Source organism: Stomoxys calcitrans, chromosome 5 (genome assembly GCF_963082655.1).
Source record: "Stomoxys calcitrans chromosome 5, idStoCalc2.1, whole genome shotgun sequence".
Lineage (NCBI taxonomy): Eukaryota > Metazoa > Arthropoda > Insecta > Diptera > Muscidae > Stomoxys > Stomoxys calcitrans.
This window is the reverse complement of record NC_081556.1, coordinates 20,978,101-21,003,603: the sequence shown is the minus strand read 5'-3', so window position 1 is coordinate 21,003,603 and position 25,503 is coordinate 20,978,101. Positions and strand designations below refer to the sequence as shown.

General features: G+C 34.9%; 2 protein-coding genes across 2 annotated transcripts; both read left to right on the top strand.

The window, feature by feature from the left end:
* The first annotated feature begins 476 nt into the window (after positions 1-476).
* LOC106080839 (uncharacterized) lies at positions 477-2,735 on the top strand. Its single transcript, XM_013242426.2, has 2 exons — positions 477-1,710; positions 1,769-2,735. The coding sequence occupies exons 1-2, from the start codon at positions 834-836 to the stop codon at positions 2,536-2,538; spliced, it is 1,647 nt and encodes a 548-aa protein (XP_013097880.2). The 5' UTR covers positions 477-833; the 3' UTR covers positions 2,539-2,735.
* Positions 2,736-4,911: 2,176 nt separating this feature from the next.
* LOC106080869 (DNA replication factor Cdt1) lies at positions 4,912-21,764 on the top strand. Its single transcript, XM_013242471.2, has 4 exons — positions 4,912-5,048; positions 5,315-5,791; positions 6,114-6,820; positions 19,793-21,764. Exons 2-4 carry the CDS (start codon positions 5,711-5,713, stop codon positions 21,246-21,248), a joined length of 2,244 nt encoding a protein of 747 aa, XP_013097925.2. The 5' UTR covers positions 4,912-5,048; positions 5,315-5,710; the 3' UTR covers positions 21,249-21,764.
* The last annotated feature ends 3,739 nt before the right edge of the window (positions 21,765-25,503 follow it).

The following is a 25,503-nucleotide window of genomic DNA, read 5'->3' as shown; positions in this document are numbered from 1 at the left end:
GTTTGAATGTGAAGATTCAAAAAAGCTACAATAACACCAAGGCGGATTTAAAAAGGTGGTCTCACTCAGATGAGACCACCTTTTGTTTTTGTTTACATTCTCTTTGTTGTTACCTTCTTTCTCGCATATTCTCTGCTCATGTACGCACACTGCTACAACAGCAACAACAACATCATATAAGGGTTCTCATTTCGGTTCGGTTCACGTGAACAACTGTCAACTGTCATAAAAAAACGTATTAGTTCAAAACATGTGAAATAAATAAACGCATTTTTTACGCTAAAGGCTTAAAACGAGCACTTAAAAACAATTAATCCACGTGCATATTGTTGTTGAAGTTCTTCGCAACTATTCTGGAAGCTGAACAGAATACTACGCTTATGTGAAAATTGTTAATCAAAGTGCACTATCTGTCAACGAGTTTTGGTTATATGTGTGTGTATTATAGTTAGGAACGAAAACATACAAACAACGAAACATGGCGCGTACTATTAACATACACAAAATCAGAGTTCTACTAATCACTGACTTTGACAGATTGAGTGCACTCAATATTTTGTTGTTGGACAACTGCCGCTACCTGTAAATGAATATATTTCGGTACCAACCTTTTTGCAAAACGATCGACTTTCCGTAAAAACGCCCCTTATAATTATTCTTTCCCCCCAAAATATGTCTTTGATTTCCCCAAGTAATATGGCAACCATGTGTTGCAAAACTTACCTCAATGATCTAAATTCACCACTCCAATTAATTCTTGTTTGAATTTTTCCTATGTTTTGTTGCCTGTGTCTACAAACAATACAAAGCAATCAATAAAATAAAAATACATAATGTTCAAACCAGAAACTGAAGATATGCTTCCAAGGATGGCTCCAAAGCCAAGTGGATCTTCTTTGGGTGCCACCGAGCTTATTGTACGACCGCAGGTGCCAGAAGTTTCGATATTATTTGGTCAACAGGCAAATAATCTACAGCCTCAAAATCTACAAACGAACGTCCAGCAAGCCCAACAACAGACAACTTCTTATGCGGCTTGGAAAAAGCAAATGCTTCCGAAAGTATCTTTTCCAGCTGGTCTGATGCAAGAGGGCTCAACGACAAGCATAAATAACAGCAACAACACGAATAGCAGTCCCATTCAGACAACGACTGCAGCCCGTAGCAATTTATATCCTTTGAGAAACTCTTCGTCTGCCACTGCTACAACAACAACATCAGCTGGGGGAATTTCAAATGGATACGGGGTCAATAATCCAGTATCATATGCCACCCCACCGAACTCAATTCCCAATTGTGTTTATACTGTTAATGGAGTTGTTGGAAACAATCCCACAGCTTACCGTAACAATTTAGAGAGTCCATGTACATATCAGCCTATTCAACAACAGCAGCAGCAAATTTTATACAGAAAATCTATGGAAATGACACCACCAACTGCACCAAGCCCGAGGGATGTGCTAACAATTTGTGCTGGTACACAAACAGATGCTATGTCTTCACCAGTCTCTGGTCAACAAAATATACCCCAAAACGTGGCTACCAAAAAGGATATTGAAGAAATTAAGCTTATTGTGCAGGAGATGCGGCATGATCAGTTATATATCATGCAAATGATGGAAAAATTTCTGAGTACCCAACAAATTATGGCCAAATCAAAGATGGAATGTAAAGATGTCGGCATACAAGTGAATATAAACAACATGTTAGGTATGTGGCATGAGTTTAAAAATGCTTTAACTGTAAATGACTCATCATTATATTGCAGATAATGTCCCCGCTGCAAATGGACTGGAAAGCGGAGCTGCAGCACAGATTCCTCTACAACCCACAACAAATAAAATTATACAACAACTAAAACCTAGCCCTAATGCCTTGCAAACACCTAAAGGAAAGCCTGTGGCCCAATCAACTGCCTATCGACCTAACTCTCCTCAATCGAATCGGTTACAGGAATACCAGCAGGTGCCACCTCCCTCCAGTACCGCCGTTCAAACACAGCCGGCTATGAATTATTTACAATGGAACCAACAAATAGCAGCTGCGTTGCCCAAACCGACAACTGATAAAAGTTTAATAATGAATGAATTGGCTTTAAAATATTTACCAAGGGAAAAACTTGCTGAACTTTTAAATGACTTGACTTTATCTCCAGATTTAGGCGTAGCGCTAAAACAAGTAATGCAACCATCTTCGAATACTCCTTCAACACCTTTGCAAAACATTGAAAATTTTGAGCGAAGCCCTTCGGATATTTCAAATGCATCGTATAAATATCTAAAAAAATATCGTCTCTTACCCGAAGATAACATTGCAGATGCTGAAAATGAGAATCCCGTACAATATAATGGTACACCCCCAAATCTGCAGTACGTACCATTGCCCTCACCTATTCAACAGAGACCCATACCTATTTCAAATGCACCAATAGGACGTTTACCACAATCTCCATTGGCTAGAGTAGAAACAGGATCATCTAATAATAAAAATAATATGTTAGATCTGGACAACATAAAGCTTCAGCCCAAGTTTTTGTAACTTTCTCTAAAGATTATTTAAAACAATTATTTTAGAAAAATTGTAGCACTGATTGTATTGTTTTGTATTTAAACAGAATTTGTTATAACATTTATATATTGACCAGAGTAGGAGGTGTAGCCAAATGTCCGTTATTAGTGGAGATTATAAAATGTAAAAACATAAAACATGTCTGAAATAAAGGTATACTCGTTAAATTCCTACGTTGTTTTGGTAAGGTTGCAGCCTTCAACATCCACGCTAAATACGGTGGACATTTGTTGTTATTGTGGCAGTGTGTTGCACACTATGTGATGCGATATGGTTGAAAGTTGGATATAGTTGCCATAAAGACTAATGAACCTAACAAGCTCATAAAATGTCTATTTATTACCCAAGTCCGCTGAAATTTATAAACGTCTCTGCACAGAATTTGGCCAACATTCATTTTTGTAAAATTAAAATGTAATTTCAAAGAAATGAGGCCAGCGGCATTATCTCATGTTAATTACTAACGCCAATGCATAATGTGAAGTAGGCAATATGCTGTTTTTTAAAACCAATCGTAGTAAAAATTCCGATCCACATAGAAATATCTAAAACGTAATAGATTGTTCGTCTTCGACAACCATAATGCCGTTTTATAAAAGAGTCGAAATTCGACTACGCCGACAACCGGATAAAGTTGATTTTATCAGGTTATAAACCGACTCGGCACGAGTTGTAACAGAACACTACGTGCATTTCAGCCAAATCGAACAAAAATTACAGTTTCTAGGGGTATAGAATCAAGTCGTAAGACCACTTTATATGAGAGCTATATCAAAATTTGAACCGATATGGCCCATTTCCAAATGGCCGATAATTTCAAGGAGAGAGCTTTATTCTTTCGACCACTATCGTGATTTCGACAGATGGACGGGCATGGATGCATTGATTTAGAATCTCAAGACCATAAAGAATATATATATCCCTTATGGGGTCGCAAGGCTATTGACCAGCATTAAGCATAAGGATAATTCCTATAATCAAGAAAATTAATTTTAAAGCTTTGTTGATGGATCTCCTCTTTACTCCGTTTACACTGCTCATTAAATCCGGATTTAATGCTTTTGTCAGCTGATTTTATATAGAGGGGAAACAGATGATCTAGCCATTACATCCAGCTTTAAAGAGCAGTGTAAACGGGGTTTAAGCTGCGAGCGTCCACAGGCAAGGCGGTTTTAAAAAGGTAGTCTCACGCGAACAGCTGCTAACAGCTGGTCAGGTTTGGCGGTATTAAGATGACAGATTTTTGGTGTTATCTTCTTTCTCGCATATTCTCTGCATTCCACTGACTTCCTTTAATTGTTTCGCCATGGTACACATGTTGTGGATAGTGGAATGCTTCATACGGAGTAGCTGCAAGGGCAGTCGCGGACAATCATCGGTATAGAGCAAAGAGTCTCAGTGAGAGATTGGGCGGTACCGGCTCTTGCACAAATAATGAGTGCCTATGATGCTCGATATGACAAGGCGAGCTAATGGCGCCTATAAATAACCAATCGCCACCATGTTCCCGCGGCGTTCGGTCCTTTGGACCGAAATGAGCTTGCTCACCTACAGCAGCATGACGAGGATCGCCAGCTCTACATGAATATGTGGCCACAACAACAACAACATTGAGATGCGATCTGTATGGTGTTCATTGCTATTATGAGAAGTTTAGCTGCGAGCGACCGGACGCGTCCACAGGTTGCGAATAGTGTAATGCTTTATACGGAGTAGATGCAACGGCAGTCGCGGACAATCAGCGGTATAGAGCGGAGAGTCTCAGTGAGAGGAGATTTTTATATGGAGTTGGACAGTTGTTTTCTAGGCAAAATTATAAATTTGCCTAGGTTGTTCTTGTTCATGTTAAACCGAACAACTTCAAAACTCAGTATAAAAAAAAATGGCGACAAAATCATCAAAGCGAAATTGACATCAACAATGTCGAGAACTGTCAAAAATTAAAATAAGTTTCTGTCGGCTGATTGCTTGAAGCAACCTTCTTTAGTGAATGCTGCAATAGAAGCAACCATTATTCACATTTTTCAAACCCCTCCATCCATTTTGTAGTTGACAAATTTTATACAAATAATAAAGGGCAAATATTTATATTATTGCAACCAATTGATCTGCAGTTTAATACAAATTATTTAGTGGAAATAAAGCTGATGTTTATTTCCAATTAAAAACATTGATTTTAAACGAACAAAAACCAAAAGAATTTCTACTTATGTATATTTCAAAGATCCAATAAACGAATAGCGACAGCATCTTTTTTTTGGCTTTTTTTCTAGAGTAGTAATTTTAATCACCCATCCAGATATTTTATTCCCAATCGTATTTTTCACTTTAGATGTGGCAACTCTAAGCGTAGCCAACGGGATCAGGCAGTCAAAAAGTTGCTGCGCATATTTCAGTGTGAAAAATACATATATTACGTGTCTTTTCTTTGTTTTAATTGTGCTTATATTGTTACATAGACTTAAGTGAAGTGTTAATGTGTAAAAATTAGTTTATATTTGCCACAAAAAGGAAATCCTGATGCAATTTTTTGCAATTGATATTTACGGAGTTGGCATTAACAGCTGATTTTGCTTGGACCATAGCAATTTTTCATATCAAAGCTGCCGTATCTATATAAATGTTGGCCTCTTTGTCTCCATTGTTTTTGGCTGTAGTTATCATCAGCTGTTACATTCACAACCGCACACACACACACAAAGGCACATACCCTTAAAATATCATTAAAAAACGTAAACAAATATAGACAGAATTTTTGGCGCGTTTGCAACGACGTCGACTGAGGAATTTCATACGTCAACCCAAACGTCAACGTCATGCGTTTGCCGTTGACTGAACTTTTGGAGGGAAAATTCTTGTCAGTAGAAATTTGAGCGGGATAACAAGACGACGTGTGCTGTAGACAGACCATCATAACCAATTCACACAAGCAACACTAAAGACCTATTGGTGCAAGTTAGTCAATTCAACCCTAGAAGAAACTAAAGAAAAGTGAATTAAAGAGAAGCACATGAGAAATTGGCCCACATCAATAAGAAAAATAATAGTCATCAATAAAATTGATAAGAAGTGTTAAACAAAAAAAAAGAAGTTGCTTTTAAAGAAAATTATATAAAATAGTGAGAAAAAAAATTTACAAAAGATGGCTCAACCTTCCATAGCAGCATTTTTTAATACCAGAAAACGTGCAGTTGCTGAAGATGTTACCACAATTAAAAATAGAGTAAGTTTGTCCAGGAACATTTTTTTAATAAAAACACATCTTAAGATAAAAAAGTGAATTAAGAGAAAAATGAATCAATGCCTTGGGTTTTGCTCGTGTTCATATCAAATCAACCCCCGCTTAAGCAGCATTGCGCTGCAGAGACGCATAATGATATCATGTCTTTGTTTTCTTCTATTTCTCTTGTTCCCTTCTCGGGGGTACAAAAAGAGAATACATATTAAACATGTTTAAAGCGGCATTTTGTGGCATATTTATAGAATATTAATTTGCTTCGTAATGTACAAAGTGTGTGATTGTGTTTCTTTTGTTTTATTTATAGCGCCTTTTGGACAATGCAGAACCCACTAGACAAGAATCAAATGCTAACATACCTTCACAAAATAATCCGACAAATGATGCGCCACAACCGCAACAAGAACAAAACGATGATATCGCTGCTCTTAAGAAGATGGGTATGCGTACCCGTACGGTGGTCAAACGCATTGGTGTGCAAGACCCTAGCCAAGTGCCCGACAGTGGAGTGTCGCCCAAGAAAATGTCCAAAATTGAAGAAAATGTTAAGCAACAAAAGCTTGTCGAATTCATTAAAAAGGGCACATTGTCGCCACGTAAGAAACCTGCGGCAACTAAAACAAAATCGCGCCAAAAAGTTAATGAGTCGACACCTACGGCTACCATAATAACAGCTTTCACCTCACAAAACAATAACAAAAATATGGAACGTGGCCTTAAGACACCCACCAAACAAATCATTAAAGGATCCAACACTCCCCTTAAACAGGGCGAACTTAAGTCGTTGGTGAAAAAGGAACTGACTTTTGATGAGGTAAAAACAAAAGTGTCACGTAGTGCTAAACTACAAGAACTTAAAGCTTCACTGGCTCGTATTCAAGAGTTGGAGAAGACACGCAAGGCACAGGAGGAGCGCAATCGTATGCTAAAAGAGAGCATGCAATCACCTTCTAAAAAGACTCCAGTTTTGCAATTGAAGGAATTCGATAAAATCGAATTGGAAGTTTTGACAAGGTAGGTCTTTTATCTTTTTTCCCAGAAGAATATAAATTTATTTAATAAACATGAGTGCATTGCCCATTATACTCGTATATGACATTTTATTTAACCCACAAAGAAATTTTTGAATATATTATACTGGTGTCCTACCAACCAATCATTTAAACTAAACCACAGATAAGCATTGTTAGAGGTTTTTTATACGCATCGTATCGCTTTGAAACCCTACAAACCAAAAAAATTAATTGTAAACTAAAAGAAAAAAAGAATTTTTCTATTAGAGTCATTATATATTAAGAGACAGAAAAATAAGTTTCAAAAACTAAAGCTAATACTCACCACATAGGACTGGGGGCATACTAATCTTTTCATATCGTTTGTATCGCCTCGCAATAACTATCTGGGACAGTATAAGTATAGGTATATATTTTGGAATTGTTTTGACATGCTTAGTCGATTTGGACTTGTCTATCCGTCCGTCTGTAGAAATAACTATAATGGCCGAATTAAAAAAGATAACCACCGGGCGCCATCGGCTCTGTTAAATGCTGAGAGCTGTGCCTTTAATACTCGATATGGCAAGACTCCTTTAAATAACCAATGGCCATAACGTTCCCGGGGCGATTGGTTCTATGGATGGGAACGAGATTGCTTACCTATGGAGCAAGACGAGTATCGCTACCTGATTTTCTAGGACTGAATCCACTGATTTTCTGGGACTGCATACACACCTACTCTGTATACGAAGCTTTTTGTGATGACGATGAACCCCCCCGGCACGGGATGGTTGTAAGCACCACACAGGCTGGAACATTAAGGTCCAATCTGTGTGGTGTTCATTGCTGTCAAGAGAAGCTTAGTTGCGGGCTATTAGGTGCATACGGAGTAGCTGCAGTGGCTGTCGGGGGACAATCAGCGGTATCGAGCGGAGTGTCTCAGTGAGAGACCGGGCGGCACCGGCTCTTGCACAAATACTGAGTGCCTATGATGCTCGATATGACAAGGCGAGTTATTGGCGCCTTTAAATAACCAATGGCCAACCTGCTTCCGCGGTGATCGGTCCTTTGGACCGGAATGAGCTTGCTTAACTACAGAAACTTGAAAAGTATCGCCGCCTCCACATGAAAATGTGGCTACAAAAACAACAACGATGGACACCACACAAATCAGAACTCAGGGATCAAACCCTTGTGGTGCTTATAGCCTACCCGTGACGTATCGATTAATAAATATTTGTAGCGCCATATTAACTTTTTCCAACATTTAAGGCATTTATGCTTAAATTTTAAACTTAGCATAATATGTAAAAATTTATATATATGTATATACATATTTTTTTTCACTTTTTCTTATATTTTTTATTTTGTTCTCTTGTATTTCGTATATTTTGTTCTCTTATATTTTTGATTTTTCTTAAATTTTTTTATGCTTTCTTTTATATTTTTTATATATTTATTTATCTATATTGTTTACCTATTTTTATTTTTTATATATTTTTATTTTTTATATATTTTTATTTTTTATATATTTTTATTTTTTATATATTTTTATTTTTTATATATTTTTATTTTTTATATATTTTTATTTTTTATATATTTTTATTTTTTATATATTTTTATTTTTTATATATTTTTATTTTTTATATATTTTTATTTTTTATATATTTTTATTTTTTATATATTTTTATTTTTTATATATTTTTATTTTTTATATATTTTTATTTTTTATATATTTTTATTTTTTATATATTTTTATTTTTTATATATTTTTATTTTTTATATATTTTTATTTTTTATATATTTTTATTTTTTATATATTTTTATTTTTTATATATTTTTATTTTTTATATATTTTTATTTTTTATATATTTTTGTTTTTTATATATTTTTATTTTTTATATATTTTTATTTTTTATATATTTTTATTTTTTATATATTTTTATTTTTTATATATTTTTATTTTTTATATATTTTTATTTTTTATATATTTTTATTTTTTATATATTTTTATTTTTTATATATTTTTATTTTTTATATATTTTTATTTTTTATATATTTTTATTTTTTATATATTTTTATTTTTTATATATTTTTATTTTTTATATATTTTTATTTTTTATATATTTTTATTTTTTATATATTTTTATTTTTTATATATTTTTTTTTATATATTTTTTTTTAAATATTTTTATTTTTTATATATTTTTATTTTTTATATATTTTTATTTTTTATATATTTTTTTTTTATATATTTTTATTTTTTATATATTTTTATTTTTTATATATTTTTATTTTTTATATATTTTTATTTTTTATATATTTTTATTTTTTATATATTTTTATTTTTTATATATTTTTATTTTTTATATATTTTTATTTTTTATATATTTTTATTTTTTATATATTTTTATTTTTTATATATTTTTATTTTTTTTTATATATTATTATTTTTTTATATTTTTCCTTATTTATATTTTTTATTTTCTCTTATTTTTTTATTTATTCTTATATTTTCTTTTATTTTTCTACATATTTTATTTTTTTTTTTTCTTATATACTTTTTATTTCTTCCTTATATTTTTTTTTAATTCTTTCCTTTATTGTTTTCTATTCTTTCTTATATGTTTTATGTTTTTTGATATATTTATCATTTTTTTTATATTTTTTATATATTATATATATAGTTTTTTATATTTTTTATATATATTTATTTTCTTTTTTATATTATTTTATTATTTATAATTTTTTATTAGTTTTATTTTTTATTATTTTTATTTTTTGTAATATTTTATAAATTTGTTTTTTTAATTTTTTTATATTTTTTTATATATTTTCTATAAAAAAAATATATTTTCTATATTTTTTTTTATATATTTTTTTTATATATTTTTTTATATATTGTTTTATATTTTTTTTATATATTTATTATATTTTTTATAATTTTATTTTTGTTATTTGATACTTTTTTTGTAAATTGTAATTTTTTTGTATAAAAAAATTTTTAAAAGATAGTTATATATAATTTTTTATAATTTTTTTATAATTTTTTTATAATTTTTTTATAATTTTTTTATAATTTTTTTATAATTTTTTTATAATTTTTTTATAATTTTTTTATAATTTTTTTATAATTTTTTTATAATTTTTTTATAATTTTTTTATAATTTTTTTTATAATTTTTTTATAATTTTTTTATAATTTTTTTATAATTTTTTTTTAAATTTTGTTTTATAATTTTGTTTTATAATTTTGTTTTATAATTTTGTTTTATAATTTTGTTTTATAATTTTTTTTATAATTTTGTTTTATAATTTTGTTTTATAATTTTGTTTTATAATTTTTTTTATAATTTTTTTATTATTTTTTTTATTATTTTTTTTATAATTTTTTTTATTATTTTTTTTATAATTTTTATAATTTTTTTTTTTATAATTTTTTTTTTATAATTTTTTTTTATAATTTTTTTTTATATATATATTTTTTTTAATTTTTTGTTATAATTTTTTTTAAATTTTTTTATATTTTACAATTTTTTTTATATTTTTTTTTAAATATTTCTTATAATGTTTTTATTTTTTTATATATTTTTTATAATGGTTTTATAATGGTTTTATAATGTTTTTATTTTTTTTTTTTATATTTTTTTTTATATTTTTTTTTATATTTTTTTTTATATTTTTTTATGTATTTTTTACAATGTTTTAAATTTTTTTTTATAATTTATTTTATAATTTTTTTATAATTTTTTTTTACAATTTTTTTTTATAATTTTTTTTTACAATATTTTTTTTATAATTTTTTTTTATAATGTTTTTTTTTATATATTTTTTTTTAATTTTTTTGTAATTTTTGTTTTTATAATTTTCTTTTTTAATATTTTTTTATAACTTCTTTATATTTTCTTTTATATTTTGTTATAATTTTTGATATTTTTTGTATAAATTTGTTGTTATTCTTTTTTATATTATTATACTACTGTTGTGTATTCCTTTTCTAGTTTTGTTTATACTTCTTTTCGTTTTTTTTATAGTTTATTTTGTTGTTTTAATTTATATATTATTTTAAAAAAATTTAATTTTTTATTTCTATTTTATTTTTTATCGATTTATGTTTTGATATATCGATCCATGTTTTGATATAGATCTCGACTTCTTGAGCCTCTAGAGTGCAAAATTCTTACCTTATTTGGTTGACATTTTGTATGAGGTGTTTTGTATTGACTTCCAATAAGCATGCTAACTATTAATTAACATAAAATTTTGCAAAAAATATTTGAATTGCAGTATATCGGTTGACAATTCAAAGTGGCCAAAATATATATAACAACCTTGCAAATTGTTTTTTAAGCAACTGATGATTAATTGATTGGTTAAAATGCTTGCTTGTAATGACATTTATTGTTGTTGTATCAGTGTGTCCATCGGGTCAATCCGGTACGTACTACCGACAGGCCTAGTATTGCCCAAATGAGTTCAAAATCGGACATATTTTCTATATAAACCCATTATCCATCTTAAATCACAAGGTGCAACTTCTAGAATATATAAAAAAGTAAAAAATTTGATTTTTTTTATTTTAAATATTTAAATAAGAAATAAATATTCAAATACAAGTCAGTTGCAATCTAGCATCTGGGGCACACATACGAGTATTTAATTACTCTACAACTGCCCCGGGAAGGTCTGAGATATGGTCAGCAGTTCATTTAAAACATCAGGTTGTGTGATGTCTGAACTTGTTAATTTCCTAGCAGGAAACTTGTATAATTAAAAGTCAAAAGTACAAGAAATTCTGTATTATTTTTTTTAATAAAAAAATACATTGGAATCTTTTGTGACCAGCTGTTTAAGTGCAATATGCTTGCTGTTTTCCAAATTAAAGCAGAACTCAATTCAGACTAATCTGTGACTGACTTCAAATTTGTTTAATTTTCTTATTTTAAAATATAATTATGTAAATAAAGTGAAACATAATGAATCAAATATAAAACGATATCAAGATTAATTAATGTAATAAGTATAAAAGTCAAAAAATGATAAAAAATACATAAAAATTGTAAGACAGCAATTGATAAAAAAAATTACAAAATAAAAAAGTTAGGTATGTTTATCGCAAATGAAACATTTCTGTTAAGCCTAGTACACCCCTAGGATTGACACTACGTATACTCAACCAAAACATAGGAAAGTTCTCAACTTGCCGAAACCTCATCTGATGTATTTCACAAAAAAAAACCCTAACGTGATTTTTCGAACATTTTCCAGCTCGAGATCATATTCAGTATTTCTATTTAAAGAATAGCATAACGAAGAACTTATAAAAGTTGAGCAAGTGTGTGTTATTATTCAAAACACTTTGGCTGGTTAGCACATCAACATGCCGGGCCGAATCGTATATACCCTCCAATATAGATCGCATTTGTCGAGTTCCATAGACCATAGTAGAAGTCATTGTGTAAAAAATCAGCCAAATCGAATAAGAATTTCGCCCTTTATGGGATCAAGAAGTAAAATAGGGAGATCGGTTTATTGGGGAGCTGTACCAGGCTATAGATCGATTTAGACAATATTTGGCACGTATATTGAAGGTCATGGGAGAAGCCGTTGTACAATATTTCAATATTGAGCGCCCTCTAGAGGCTCAAGAAGTCAAGATCCCAGAAGGGTTTATATGGGAGTTATATCAGGTTATGGACCGATTTAAACCATATTTAGTACAGTTGTTGGAAGTCGTATCAAAACACGTCATGCCAAATTTTAGCCTAATCGGATAAGAATTGCGCCCTATAGTGGCTCAAGAAGTCAGGTTATGGACAGGGCCGAATCTTATACACCCTCCAACATGGATCGCATTTGTCGAGTTTTTTCCCGGTATATCTTTTAAGGTAAACGAAGCATAAAGGAAAAGAATTGCTATGCTATTGGAGCTATTGGGTTGCCCAAAAAGTAATTGCGGATTTTTTAAAAGAAAGTAAATGCATTTTTAATAAAACTTAGAATGAACTTTAATCAAATATACTTTTTTTACACCTTTTTTCTAAAGCAAGCTAAAAGTAACAGCTTATAACTGACAGAAGAAAGAATGCAATTACAGAGTCACAAGCCGACTATATGAAAAATCCGCAATTACTTTTTGGGCAACCCAATATATCAAGTTATAGTCCGATTTGGACCATAATTTAATTGAATATTAGAGACCATAGTAGAGGTCATTGTGTAAAATTTCAGTCAAATCGAATAAGAATTTCGCCCTTTATGGGCTCAAGAAGTAAAGTAGGGAGATCGGTTTATTGGGGAGCTGTATCAGGCTATAGACCGATTTAGACCATATTTTACACGCTCTATAGTGGCTCAAGAAATCAAGACCCAAGATCGGTTGATAAGGCAGCTATATCAGGTTATGGACAGTTGTTGGAAGTGGTACCAAAACTACATTGTGCAAAATTTCAGCTAAATCGGACAATAATTGCGCCCTCTAGAGATTCAAGAAGTCAAGACTCAAGATCGGTTTATATGGCAGCTATATCAAAACATGAATCGATATGACCCATTTACAATCCCTACTGTCCTACACTAATAAAAAGTATTTGTGCAAAATTTCAAGCGGCTGTACTCCTTCGAAAGTAAACGTGCTTTCGACAGACAGACGGACGGACGGACATGGCTAGATCGACTTAAAATGTCATGACGATCAAGATTATATATTATCTTTATGGGCCCTAAGACGAATATTTCGAGGAGATACAAACAGAATTGTGTAGGTATAAAAGACTCTACTCTTACAAAACAAACAAAAGAATTGTTGAAACTATTATATTCCAATTCCAACTTTTTGGCTTCTTACTTAAAAATTCTGAAATAGTTTTCGAATTACAAAGGACATTTGAGTCGGCTTACCTTAGTAAGTAATGGAATTTTTTGTATAACAATTATACAGCTGCCGGTAACTAAAGAGAAAAAAAAAACAGAATTTTGAAATAAATGATGTTTTCAAGTCTTGACAAAAATTAACATTCCCACATATAATATTCTCAATGTATTTTCTTTTTGCCAAAGTCCTGGAAAGCATAAAACTGATCCCAGGGATGCTTTATTTGTGATTTATTTATTTATTTTTTTATTTATTTATTTTTTTATTTATTTTTTATTTATTTCATTTCATGCAATGCGAAGCCATCAGACCTATAAATAATCACACTATGCATAAGACGTACTTTTTCTAACATAAGTTAAAAAACTACCAATACAAACCCCCTTTTTATTTGTGCTTCTTAAGAAAGAGAGTTTTCTGTTATCGAGAAATAAATTTCCGTTAAAATTTATCTACGTGCATGCAAGTCAGTTTCTCTGCTTTAAGGATATCTCATTTTGTTGTTGTTGTTGTAGCAGTGTGTTGTACGCTAATGCTGCAGCTCTCCTTTTGTATGCTAGTATAGTTAATAAAGAAAACACTACCCCCTAACATTTCGCCTATCACATACAAATAAATTCATGTGAAAAAGAAGACCAACAAACAAAAAGACATGGTCTACCTGGGCCGAATAAATATAAAGAAGAAAATATGAATGAAAAAATACTTTACTGCCTGTAAGTCTTAAAAATATGTACACATCCATGTCTGCGTTGACGTCGCTGCTTATGGTTTCTTTAAACACGTAGACACCTTTTTGTAACGGCCAAAAAACAACCCCCTTTTGCTAGTTGAAGATCAGGCGCAGTTTGAAGAAGGATCACCTAAAAGAGACCTAAAATAAGCAACAACAAAATGTTAAGGCATTGCTAAGAATAATAAGGATAGACGGACAGACATTAGACAATAGGATATGGGCAAACAAAAAAAGGTTACTTGCACTTATCTCAACACCACCCATATGATGGAGGATCAAGTAACGTACAATTTTAATTGCTTCAATAGTGGATGATTGTACAAAAAGTCTTTGTATATATGTATGTGTATAGGACAAAACCTTTGCATTTGGAATATGTATTTGTTTATTAGTAACTAGGTACAACCAAAACAGACTAGTAGTATGAAAAGTTATGACAAACATATGGCGGTCAGTTTTCATTAACATTGTCTGTGACTTCACCCACCGATGGATGCAGTCGCCATCGAATTACAAACTCAGCAGAATTAAAATTATTCTACAGACCTCAGACCTGTGTGTAGCCACAGTACCCATATATGTGTTAAAGCATGTATAAAAATGCCATATGACGAATTCCTTTAGTCGTTTGGTTTGTTTACTTTTTTATTTGTCCTTTATATATTTTCTCACTCCCTTGGTCCTTTTTGATTTTTGCCTTTATAGCTTTTGACTATGTGTACATGCATGTGAGTTTTTTTTTCATCAAAGAGGGGATGTTTGCTTTCTCCCATAGATCGTACATTCGTTTGTACGTTGCTTTCTTCATTTCTGTAGATGATTTTTTTTTGTGTAAGATATTCATTGTTTGGTCTTGTCAATAAATGCAATTTTAGCATTTTCTAGCATACTCCAAAAGAAAATGTGACCTCAATTGTTGGTGATATGGCTAAAAAAAGCCCGCAACAGCTGAAGCTTTATTGTTGTTAAAGTTGGCGCGAGTGATTTTTTGGTATTGTAACGTTTTTCAATTTGTAGGCCAACCACCACTGAAACGTTGATTTTTAGTATTTATTTAAGTGTGAATGTCAACAATGTGCAAACATTTTTGTTGTAATTTTACTATAAAACGTGGTTATGTCTTCTTAAATAGGACGGGAAATTGCATATAGGATAGGTCAAGGTAACTTCGATGTAGGTAGCAGTGGCCTAAACAGTTCTCACAAGAGTTTTGGAGTGATAGAAAGGGAGAAAAACCAGTAAGGAAAGGCAAAAGTCGGGCGGTGCCGACTTTATAATAACCTACACCTATACTATAGGTACAAAGTGGGAGCTATAACTAATTCTGAACCAATTTGGATGGACCTCGGCGAATGTTTTCAGATGGGTTATTAAACAATTCGTATCAAATTACGAGCAAATATATTCAAACTGTAATAAATACAAAATCTGACAAACATATACATATATGGAAGCTACATCTAAATGTGAACCGATTTTGACTTAACTTCTTAGTTATTGTGGTAGGCATCGAGTAAAGAGTTATGCACAATTTTGGCAAAATTTGTCTATAATGTGCTTGCAGTGAACTTAGAAGTTAAAATCGGGCGAAATATTGGGTTGCCCAAAAAAGTAATTGCGGATTATTCATATTGTCGGCGTTGACAAATTTTTTCACAGCTTGTGACTCTGTAATTGCATTCTTTCTTCTGTCAGTTATCAGCTGTTACTTTTAGCTTGCTTTAGAAAAAAAATATATTTGATAAAAGTTCTTTCTAAGTTTTATAAAAAATGCATTTACTTTCTTTTAAAAAATCCGCAATTACTTTTTGGGCAACCCAATACGTATATGGGAGCTATATGTTCCTGACTACCTTAGACTAAGGTCAGTACTCAAGGCCCCTCACTCCACGTACAAATACAAAAGGTCTCAGATCAAGTATCCTGACCTGACTCGGGTTCACTTGCTAGGACCTGAGGATCGCAAAATTCTTATCTCTCACTGTACTCGTCCAGAATCCCGTGTCCCCATCCAGCTTGGACCCGTCCGTGTAAAAAGAGGTTCCCTCTACGTTTAGACAACCTCCAAGTCTGGTCGCCTATGCCACATAATCCTCCTACGCAAGCGGCCTTCCCCAGAACAGACGAATGCCCGAAATCCAAAGTGCCTCATGTCCCTGACTCCCTTAATCTGTAAAAATCACCAGTAATATTAGAAAACATAAGAAAATCCTTTTTGCCAAATTTTCAGAGAATCAGTTAACAAATGAGCACTTTATTGCAATATTCCTCAATATCGGACGATCATATATATGGGAGCTATATCTAAATCTGAAACGATTTCTAGCAAACTTCTTAGATATTGTGGTGGTCATTGGGGAAAGCGCCGTACAAAATTGTGGCAAGATTGGTCAATTAATGTGCTTGCAGTGACCATAAAAGTGAAAATCGGGCGATATATAAATGACAGCTATATCTTAATCTCAACCGTTTTCTATGAAATTCACCAGCAATGTTGAGAGTCGTAAGAAAATCCTCCCTGCCAAATTTCGAGAGAATCGGATAACAAATGACCATTTTATTGTATTATTTCTGCAAATCGGACGCACACATATATGGGAGCTATATCTTAATCTGAACCAATTTCTATGAAATTCACCAGCAATGTTGAGAGTCATAAGATAATCCTTCCTGCCAAATATCGAGAGAATCGGTTAACAAATGACCATTTTATTGCATTATTACTGCAAATCGGACGAACATATATATGGGAGCTATATCTAAATCTGAACCAATTTAGAACAAACCTTATATATATTGTGTATGTTGTCGAGGAAAGCATTGTACAAAGTTTTGGGATGATTGGTCTATAAATGCGTTTGCAATGGCTCTAGGAGTGAAAATCGGGCGATATATGTATATGAGAGCTATATCTAAATCGGAACCGATTTCTATGAAATTCACCAGTAATGTTGAGTGTCAAAAGAAAAGCCTTCTTATCAAATTTCGAGAGAATTTGTTAACAAATTACAATTTTATTGTATTATTTCTGCAAATCGGACGAACATATATATGGGAGCTATATCCAAATCTGAACCGATTTCTATGAAATTAACCTATAATTTCGGGAGTCATAAGAAAATCCTTCTTGCCAAATTTCGAGAGAATCGGTTAACAAATGACCATTTTATTGCATTATTACTGCAAATCGAACGAACATATGTATGGGAGCTATATCCAAATCTGAACCGATTTTTTCCAATTTCAATAGACTTCGTCTCTAGGCCGAAAAACATGCCTTCGCCAAATTTGAAGACGATCGGATGAAAATTGCGACCTGTAGTTTGTACACAAATTAACATGGACAGACAGATGGACATGGCTAAATCGAATCAGAAAGTGATTCTGAGTCGATCGGTATACTTATCAATGTAAACTATATGCTACATACATTACCTTAAGGAGCAGTGATGATACTTTTTTCGTATCAATAAGTGCTGTTCGATTAAAAATGTAAGCGTAATGATGGGGCCAATGGAGGGTTTTAGAGGCAACAAATCTCAGGATGCAGCTAGGAATCTAAACCATTGGTTGTGAATGAGGGCATCAAAACGACGCTGGTAGAATTTCGAGTCTATATGATCGATGCCACGTCTACTTTTAGCGTTGACCTCCTCCAAGCGGCAGGTTGCAATTATTATCTGATTTGGCTAAAATGTTGCTTACTGACCAGTGTTGCCGATTTTGGTAGGTTCCTACCAAAATTGGTAGGTTTTTATTTTCTTGTCAGGTTGGTAGACTGACCTTAATTTTTGGTAGGTTCTTCCACCATATATACCAAGTAAATTACTGAAAAAAATCGTCGATGATAACTCAAAATTCGTTTCTTTGTAATCGTTAAGAGTGCAAAACAAATGTCTGACGAAATCACTTAGCCTTTTGTTCAAAGATAGCTTATATTTTGATATATCACCCTTTATACCGATCTACAAATCTTGAATTCAGAAAGTTGAAGTTTTGCCCCAATTTCAAAGAACAACCGCGCCGAGTTTGGATAAAGGAATCTCCCGATTTAAATGTTTGAGCCAACCAATTCGCTGTACTACCCATATTCGCTGTTACAGTGAGTTGCATGGAACCCTCAACATCTGAGTATGGACTAGATCTTACCATATTACCTGAATACCGATTGCCTTGATTACCGATTGAAGGCATTCAACGAACAATGCCAATACACGTCCCTCCCGGCAGGCCTGAAATGCTGGATCGCAAATTAACTGTGCGGTGGCAAGTCTTTTTGTAGAATTTAGGGATAACAGGTCGAAGCACCGTAGAGTGAAACAGGAAGTTCCCCAAGGTGGGGTGATATATCCGACACAGTTTAACCTCTACCTTTTCTCCATTCCATCCCCTCCAGACGGCATAGATATCGTAAACATGCGGACGATTGTACGATCTGAAGATATCTGCCAACAAATCTTCAGCCACATTGTTCACACACATTGTGAGGTGAATAATGAGCTGAAAGTGATGGTCGATGGAGAAACGATTCCGACCTTCAAGTGTCCCAAAATACTTGGCGTCACATTTGACAGCTCTTCACATTCATCCCACATGCCACAGCAATTTGCGATAAAGTCAAAAGTCCAATGTCCTCAAGTCAATTGCCGGAAGCACTTGGGGTGGTGACAAAGAAACCTTTTTGACCACGTACAAAGCAATTGTCCGGTCTGTGGTCAAGGATCTAAACTGTGCGGAGATATAAATACATGCTGTCTAAGCAGTACCTTCTTGGGTGTTGTCGCAAGGACCATCTTTAAAAGACCAGAAGCCTTTAGGTAGATCTAATTGAGCTAGAGCGTCAGGTCCAGCGCTACAATAGAGAACCTTTAAATCAAGCGGCATATCAAGAGTGGGTCTAGACAACATTCATGCAGACAAGGTAGGAGATGCGCTGAATAGCTACCGGGTGAATGTGGACCTTGGAGAACGACCGCCTCCCATTGCATCGAAAGAAATTGACCTCTCCCGACAAACCAGAGAAGTTCTAGCTCAATTCGATCCGGCATATGCAGCCGCCTCAACTCCTACAGAGCAAGGAGGATTGATGTCGACCTGCAGGATGTATGTATCGATTGTGACCAGGGACAACGTGACACACGTCACCATCCAAATCCAATCGAATCCAAATCCGTCTGGACTCATCCCATCTTGTCGCATGAGTTGTTTGAAGAATATTGCCATTGTTTTTGAATTTTGGGAACATTGAGGTCCACTGAGTCAAGAGACTGTAACTGCCTCATTGTAATCCAATTATTTTAATTACTTAAATAAATTGTAAAATTTAATTTACCTTTCTAATCATATACTAATTAAGCTCTCTTTTTCATTACGTTTTTGCAGTCCTTCGAAAACCTTTAAAACACCCACTAAACTTCCACCTCCAACACCGGATAAAAATGAGCTTATGTCACCACGCCACACTGATGTGTCCAAGCGTGTTCTCTTTAGCCCAGCCAAGCTGGGCTCTCCCTCAAAACTGGTTGTACCACCGGCCTATCAACGCTTTATGTCATTGGCTGAAACCAGTAAAGCTGGTCAACTGCCTTTGCCCTATAAATATCGTCATTTGATTGAGATATTCAAAGGTCTAGACTCGGTGTGCGCCATGTTTCATAATCGCCGTGAGGTTATAACATTCAAGAAATTGAAACCGGCCGTTCAAAGAATGTTGCGCAAAAATTTCTACGAAAGACATTTGGCACAAATCAAGTGCATCTTTCCGGAGGCTTTTATATTTACCCAAATGAAGATGCGCAATTATGGATCTGCCTCTAAGGCGGACTATTTCCAATTGGTCATTGCTCCTAATGTAGAGAACCTACCGGAAAAAATGAAAATGAATAAAATCGATGAAGACGATGTGCTAACTTCGGCTCAGAGCAATTCTATGAATCCCCATGTAATGACAGAGAGATTACAGAGATTCCAATTTTTGCTATTGCAAAAAGTGAAAGAGGAACATGAGAAGTTTTTGAAATCATTGGATCCCCCTCTTTCTATACCCAAGGAAAAAGTAACACGTTGGCATCCAGATTTCGATTTGGAGAATTGTCCTGAGATACCATTGGCTAACTTGCCCCAACCTCCCAATGTGGAAAAATACTCATCGGCTAAAGATATACTGTCTACAGCTAGAAATCTATTTAATTGTGCCACACCCATGGAAAGGGTAATGGAACGTTATGAAGCTAAAATTGAAGCTGAAAAGGTAAAAGCAGAGAATCAGAAAAATCTGGATAATGCTAAAGCAGAAACTTCCAAAGAGTCTCAGGCATCAATGAGGGCTAAAGAGGATAGTGCGGACAAGCCAGCAGAGCAAAAAGATAATGCAACACCAGTAGACGCTGCCAGTACTACAGCCACAAATCCAACAGCAGCAGATGCTACATCGAATCTACTAAAAGGAGTGCCCAAATCGTTGCTGGAAAAGATACGAGCCAAACAGGCAGCCAAAGCTTTGGATGCCATGACTAGAAGGCCTTCGCAAGATCAGGAGGCTGCCAAATATTCACGTTTACCGGAAATGGCCCGCCATTTGCGTAATGTTTTCATAACTGAACGCAAAGGTGTGCTCACGCAAGAAATTGTCATTAAGAAAATTCAAAATAGTTTCCGTACCTCCCTAACAGCCCAAGATATTGAGAATCACCTAAAACTGATGGCCAAAGAGGTGCCTGCCTGGGTGGCATTTCATGAGGTACGCAAGACTATGTACTTGAAGATCAACAAAGAAATGGATTTAAGCAAAGTAATAGAACGTCTGGAAACGGTGGCAAATGAGAAGAGTAAAATGTAAGCTGCTGCCGGGAGCTGCAATTGCAATTAGAGTACAAGATTTTTTTTGTTTTCAATTTGATGACCCTATATAATCACACACCATCCCAGACAAAACCCGCCAAAATCACACTTTTATTTCTACAACTATTGCAATCTACACATATATGTTTTCTTATACCTCATAAGATACGGTTTCGTATAATACGCTTTGTTCTCTTAAGAATTATTACTATTATTAATTATTATTATATGTATTTAATTTTGATCATCACATATCCTTAAACAACTTAGATATGTAAGCGTTCAATTTATCCAAGAGAATTCTAAGACTTAAGCGGAAAGGCTATACGGACAATTTATTTCACTTTTATACACATATGTATTTGTGGTTACTTTCTAGTTTTTCCTATGCTGAATTTTTTGTTATACAAGTTAGCTGTAAGGTTAATTTTTTTTTATTTGCTTTGATTAATCCCCCAACCGAAATTTCACTAACAAGCAAATTTTTAGTTATTAACCATGAACCCGCCCTATCCTCTTTCACCTGCTAATGTCCCATTCTCATCCTTGCTGCCTGATTCCCATTCCTTTCACAACCGTCTTTCCACTTTTGTGTTTGCTGTTATTGTTTGAATTAATGCCCCCATTGCTCCTATTTAGAATTCTTGTCCCTTTGATTGATTATATTTAATTTAGTGTTAATTAATATCATTAGAATTTGCGCTAAGTATATAGAGTTTAATTTAACTATAAATAGTAAATAATATAACAAAGTTTATCTTATTTTCAATAAATTTTGCTGTTTATGGCAATAAAAGAAAATGTTAAAAAAATGATTTTCATATTCCAGCGGCAGCTAAATCCATAATATTTGGATCAATAATAAAATATGAAAAATATGAACTCTAGCAAAATTGACTCCTATATAGCCCAAACTGCCCTACATCAACATGAAGTATATTTACCAGACGAATGGGGACTCCAGATAATTTTTCAGCGGTAGTTAACCCCCCTTAATGCGGGGACATTTGTGAACAATTCTGCCATACGGCAACTGCAGATTTGAGGGTGGGGGTAATCTTTTGCCAGAAATGATATCGGGTCGATCCCGGCGTGTATACCCTACAGCAGTGCGAATCGTAACATTTCCCTTACTTTTGTTACATTTGTGGCCTCCAACCCAATGTGTACCAAAAACCATTTACCATGATCGTACAATCGTCCGCATGCGGAAGGGGTGGAAGGGAGGGTATGTAGAGGTCAAACAGTGCCGGTGATATCACCCCGCTTTAGGGAACTCCCTGTTTCACTCTACGGTGTTTCGATTTTTTATAGCAAAATTCCGCAAATGACTGGCGACCACACAGATAATCCGCGATCTCCTCAAATAGTTTGGCTTGGCTGACCGTGTTGAATCGATAGGTCCAGTGCCACGAGGACCGTCCTATCGCATAGTTTGAACTGATTAAAGCCGCGGCAAATGTGTGCGGTGATGGCATGCAAAGCGGTTGTTGTGCTATGCAGACTTCAAAATCATCAGCATGGATTTCGAATTTCGGCGAATGGAAATTCTCTCTATCGTTGTTGTTGTTGTAGCAGTTTATTGTATTCTATCTTTCGTCTGCTTGATTCTGTTGAGTGTCAAGACCCAGGAACTCTGCGACTAAGATGGGGTGCGTCCATAGGGATTTGGGTCTAAGTCGAGTGGGTCTGGCCGGGCAGTTAAACAGGTGACGTGTATCGTGTGGTCCCTGGTTACAATCGGGACATACATCTTGCACATCGGCATCAATCCTTGCTCTGTAGGAGTTGAGGCGGCTTCATCTGCCGGAACGTAATTGAGCTACAACTACTCTGGTTTGCCGGGGAAGGTCAATTTCTTCCGCTGCAATGGGAGGCGGTCATTCTCCAAGGACTGCATTCACCCGGTAGCCACTAACCGCATTTGCTACCTTGTCTGGATGAATGTTGTCTAGAACCGCTTGATCTAGAGGTTCTCTCTTGTAGCGCTGAACCTCACGCTCTAGATGATGTAGATCTACCTTAAGGCTTCTGGGCAGTGGATACCTATCCATAAGATGATGATTTGGATGGTCTCTGTGATAACAGCCCAAAAGGTATGCTTAGACAGCATGTAGTTATGTCTTCGCACTGGTAGGATCTTTGTCTACTGATGGAGGTGGTCCACTTGAAAACTGAGAAGACAGCCCGTCGCAGTTCGGAGGGCAGCATTCTGACAGATCTGAATATTATTCCACTGCGTGTCACAAAGTTGACGAGACCACACTGGCGCTGCATAACTTACCACAGACCGCCCAATAGCTTTGTACGTGGTCAACAAGGTTTCTTTTTCTGCACCCCAAGTGCTGCCAGCAAGTGACTTGAGGACCTTGTTTCTACTTTTGACTATCGCAAATTTCTGTGGCATGTGGGGAGAATGTGTAAGAGCTGTCAAATGTGACGCCATGTATTTTGGGACACTTGATGATCGGAATCATTTCTCCATCGACCATCACAGTTAGCTTCAGTATTCACCTCACGCGTATTTGTAGTGAAGAATGTGGCTGAAGATTTGGTGGCAGATATTTTTAGATTTCTCTCAGCGAAATATGAGGCAAGTTGGTCGAGGTAGACGTTCAACCTTACGCAGATGTCAACAATGGGTTGGGGGCCTGATGTCATGATCGTACAATCGTCCGCATATGACACGATCTCTATGCCGTCTGGAGGGGGTAGAGGTTAAACAGTGTCGGAGATATCACCCCGCCTTGGGGAACTCCCTGTTTCACGCTAAGGTGTTTTGATTTCTTATACCTAAATTCGGCAAATGACTGGCGACCACACAGATAATTCGCGTCCCAGCGTTTCAGGCCTGGTTGAAGGGACGTATAGGCGATGTCCTCAAATAGTTTGGCATGTCGAATACCTTCGATAGGTCTGGGCTGATGGCCTGGGCTGATTGAAGCCACGGCAAATGTGTGCGGTGATGGCATGCAAAGCAGTTGTTGTGCTATGCAGTCTTTGAAATCCATGCTGATGCTCGGCGAATAGAAATTCTCCCAAGCGTCTTGGCTGATAGTGACAGAAGGGAGATCAGTCTGTACGACTCCCCCAAACTCGCGTCCTTTCCAGGCTTTAGTAGTGGGATCACTCTGCCCATCTTTCAGACATCGGGAACTATAAGAGGGTTCAAAGACAGATTGAGGACAGTGATAAGGTATTGAACTCCAGGTGAATCCAGATTCTTCAACATCAATGTAGAGATTTCGTCGGGGCCCAACGCCTTAGATGATTGGCGCCACGGATGACATTCGTAACTTCGCCCATGGTAAATTGTGATGGCTGTTCATCGGCTCGGAAACCACGAATACGGGGAATGGCTCTCCTCCTTGCCCTGTCTCTCTCGGGATGCACAATAAATTGACGGTTGAACAACCTGGCGCATCTCTTCGGATCAGTCATGGTTATTTCGCCAAAAGTGAATGAGGTCCTGTCGTCCCGTATACCGGGATTCGAGAGTGACTTAACAGTAGACCACTGCTTTCCTATACCGGCGCCTAAGTTACATTGCTCCCAGTGTTCCAGCCACAAATTCCGCTTATGTTCGTTGACTAGCTTGTTAATTTGCATATTCAGCTCGCTTATACTGGGGTTAGTGGGGTCCGTGCAACGAATCCCATCACACTCGTCTGCGAGTACCACTAACTGCGGTGGGAAATTGGGTCTCACTTGGGAAATTCGACCGAACGAGCGGTTGCTGCGTAATGATGTCTCGGCAACCAGCACATTTTAAGGGGATGTTAGTTCACTGAAGCAGCAATTGGTGTACTCTCTGAAGCCGATCTAATTGGACTTCTTTTGATTGATAAACGACCAGAGCTCAGAGGTTATAAAGTTGGGTAACCGGTCGATGGTGAGAATTATGGGGAGCTGGTCTAATCCAAGAGAAATGACGGCTTGCCAGCATACGCCAATCAATAGATCAGGGGATGCTATGGAAAAGGCTGGCGTGCTGCTTCCTAATCCTAGTGGGGGCAGCCTCATTCACTGCAAAACATGGAGCCTTCCATCCTCTTTGCCACAGCTATGTCCCGCTGGTCATCACCTAGGGGAGAATGCCAAGCAACGTGATGCGCATTAAAGTCTCATGAAACCAAACGATTATGGCCAGACAGTAGCCCATTTAGGTAGGACTTGTAAGCTTGGCCAATAACCGGGGTCACAACTACCAACTGGCGGTATGTACACGTTGTATAGCTCTATCTCGGCAGTAC

Coding starts and splice junctions, on each gene's coding strand:
- LOC106080839 (XM_013242426.2), top strand. CDS start 834: ATGTTCAAACCAGAAACTGAAGATATGCTTCCAAGGATGGCTCCAAAG. Junction 1,711..1,768: donor GAATATAAACAACATGTTAG/GTATGTGGCATG, acceptor ATTATATTGCAG/ATAATGTCCCCGCTGCAAAT.
- LOC106080869 (XM_013242471.2), top strand. CDS start 5,711: ATGGCTCAACCTTCCATAGCAGCATTTTTTAATACCAGAAAACGTGCA. Junction 5,792..6,113: donor TTACCACAATTAAAAATAGA/GTAAGTTTGTCC, acceptor TTTTATTTATAG/CGCCTTTTGGACAATGCAGA. Junction 6,821..19,792: donor GAATTGGAAGTTTTGACAAG/GTAGGTCTTTTA, acceptor ACGTTTTTGCAG/TCCTTCGAAAACCTTTAAAA.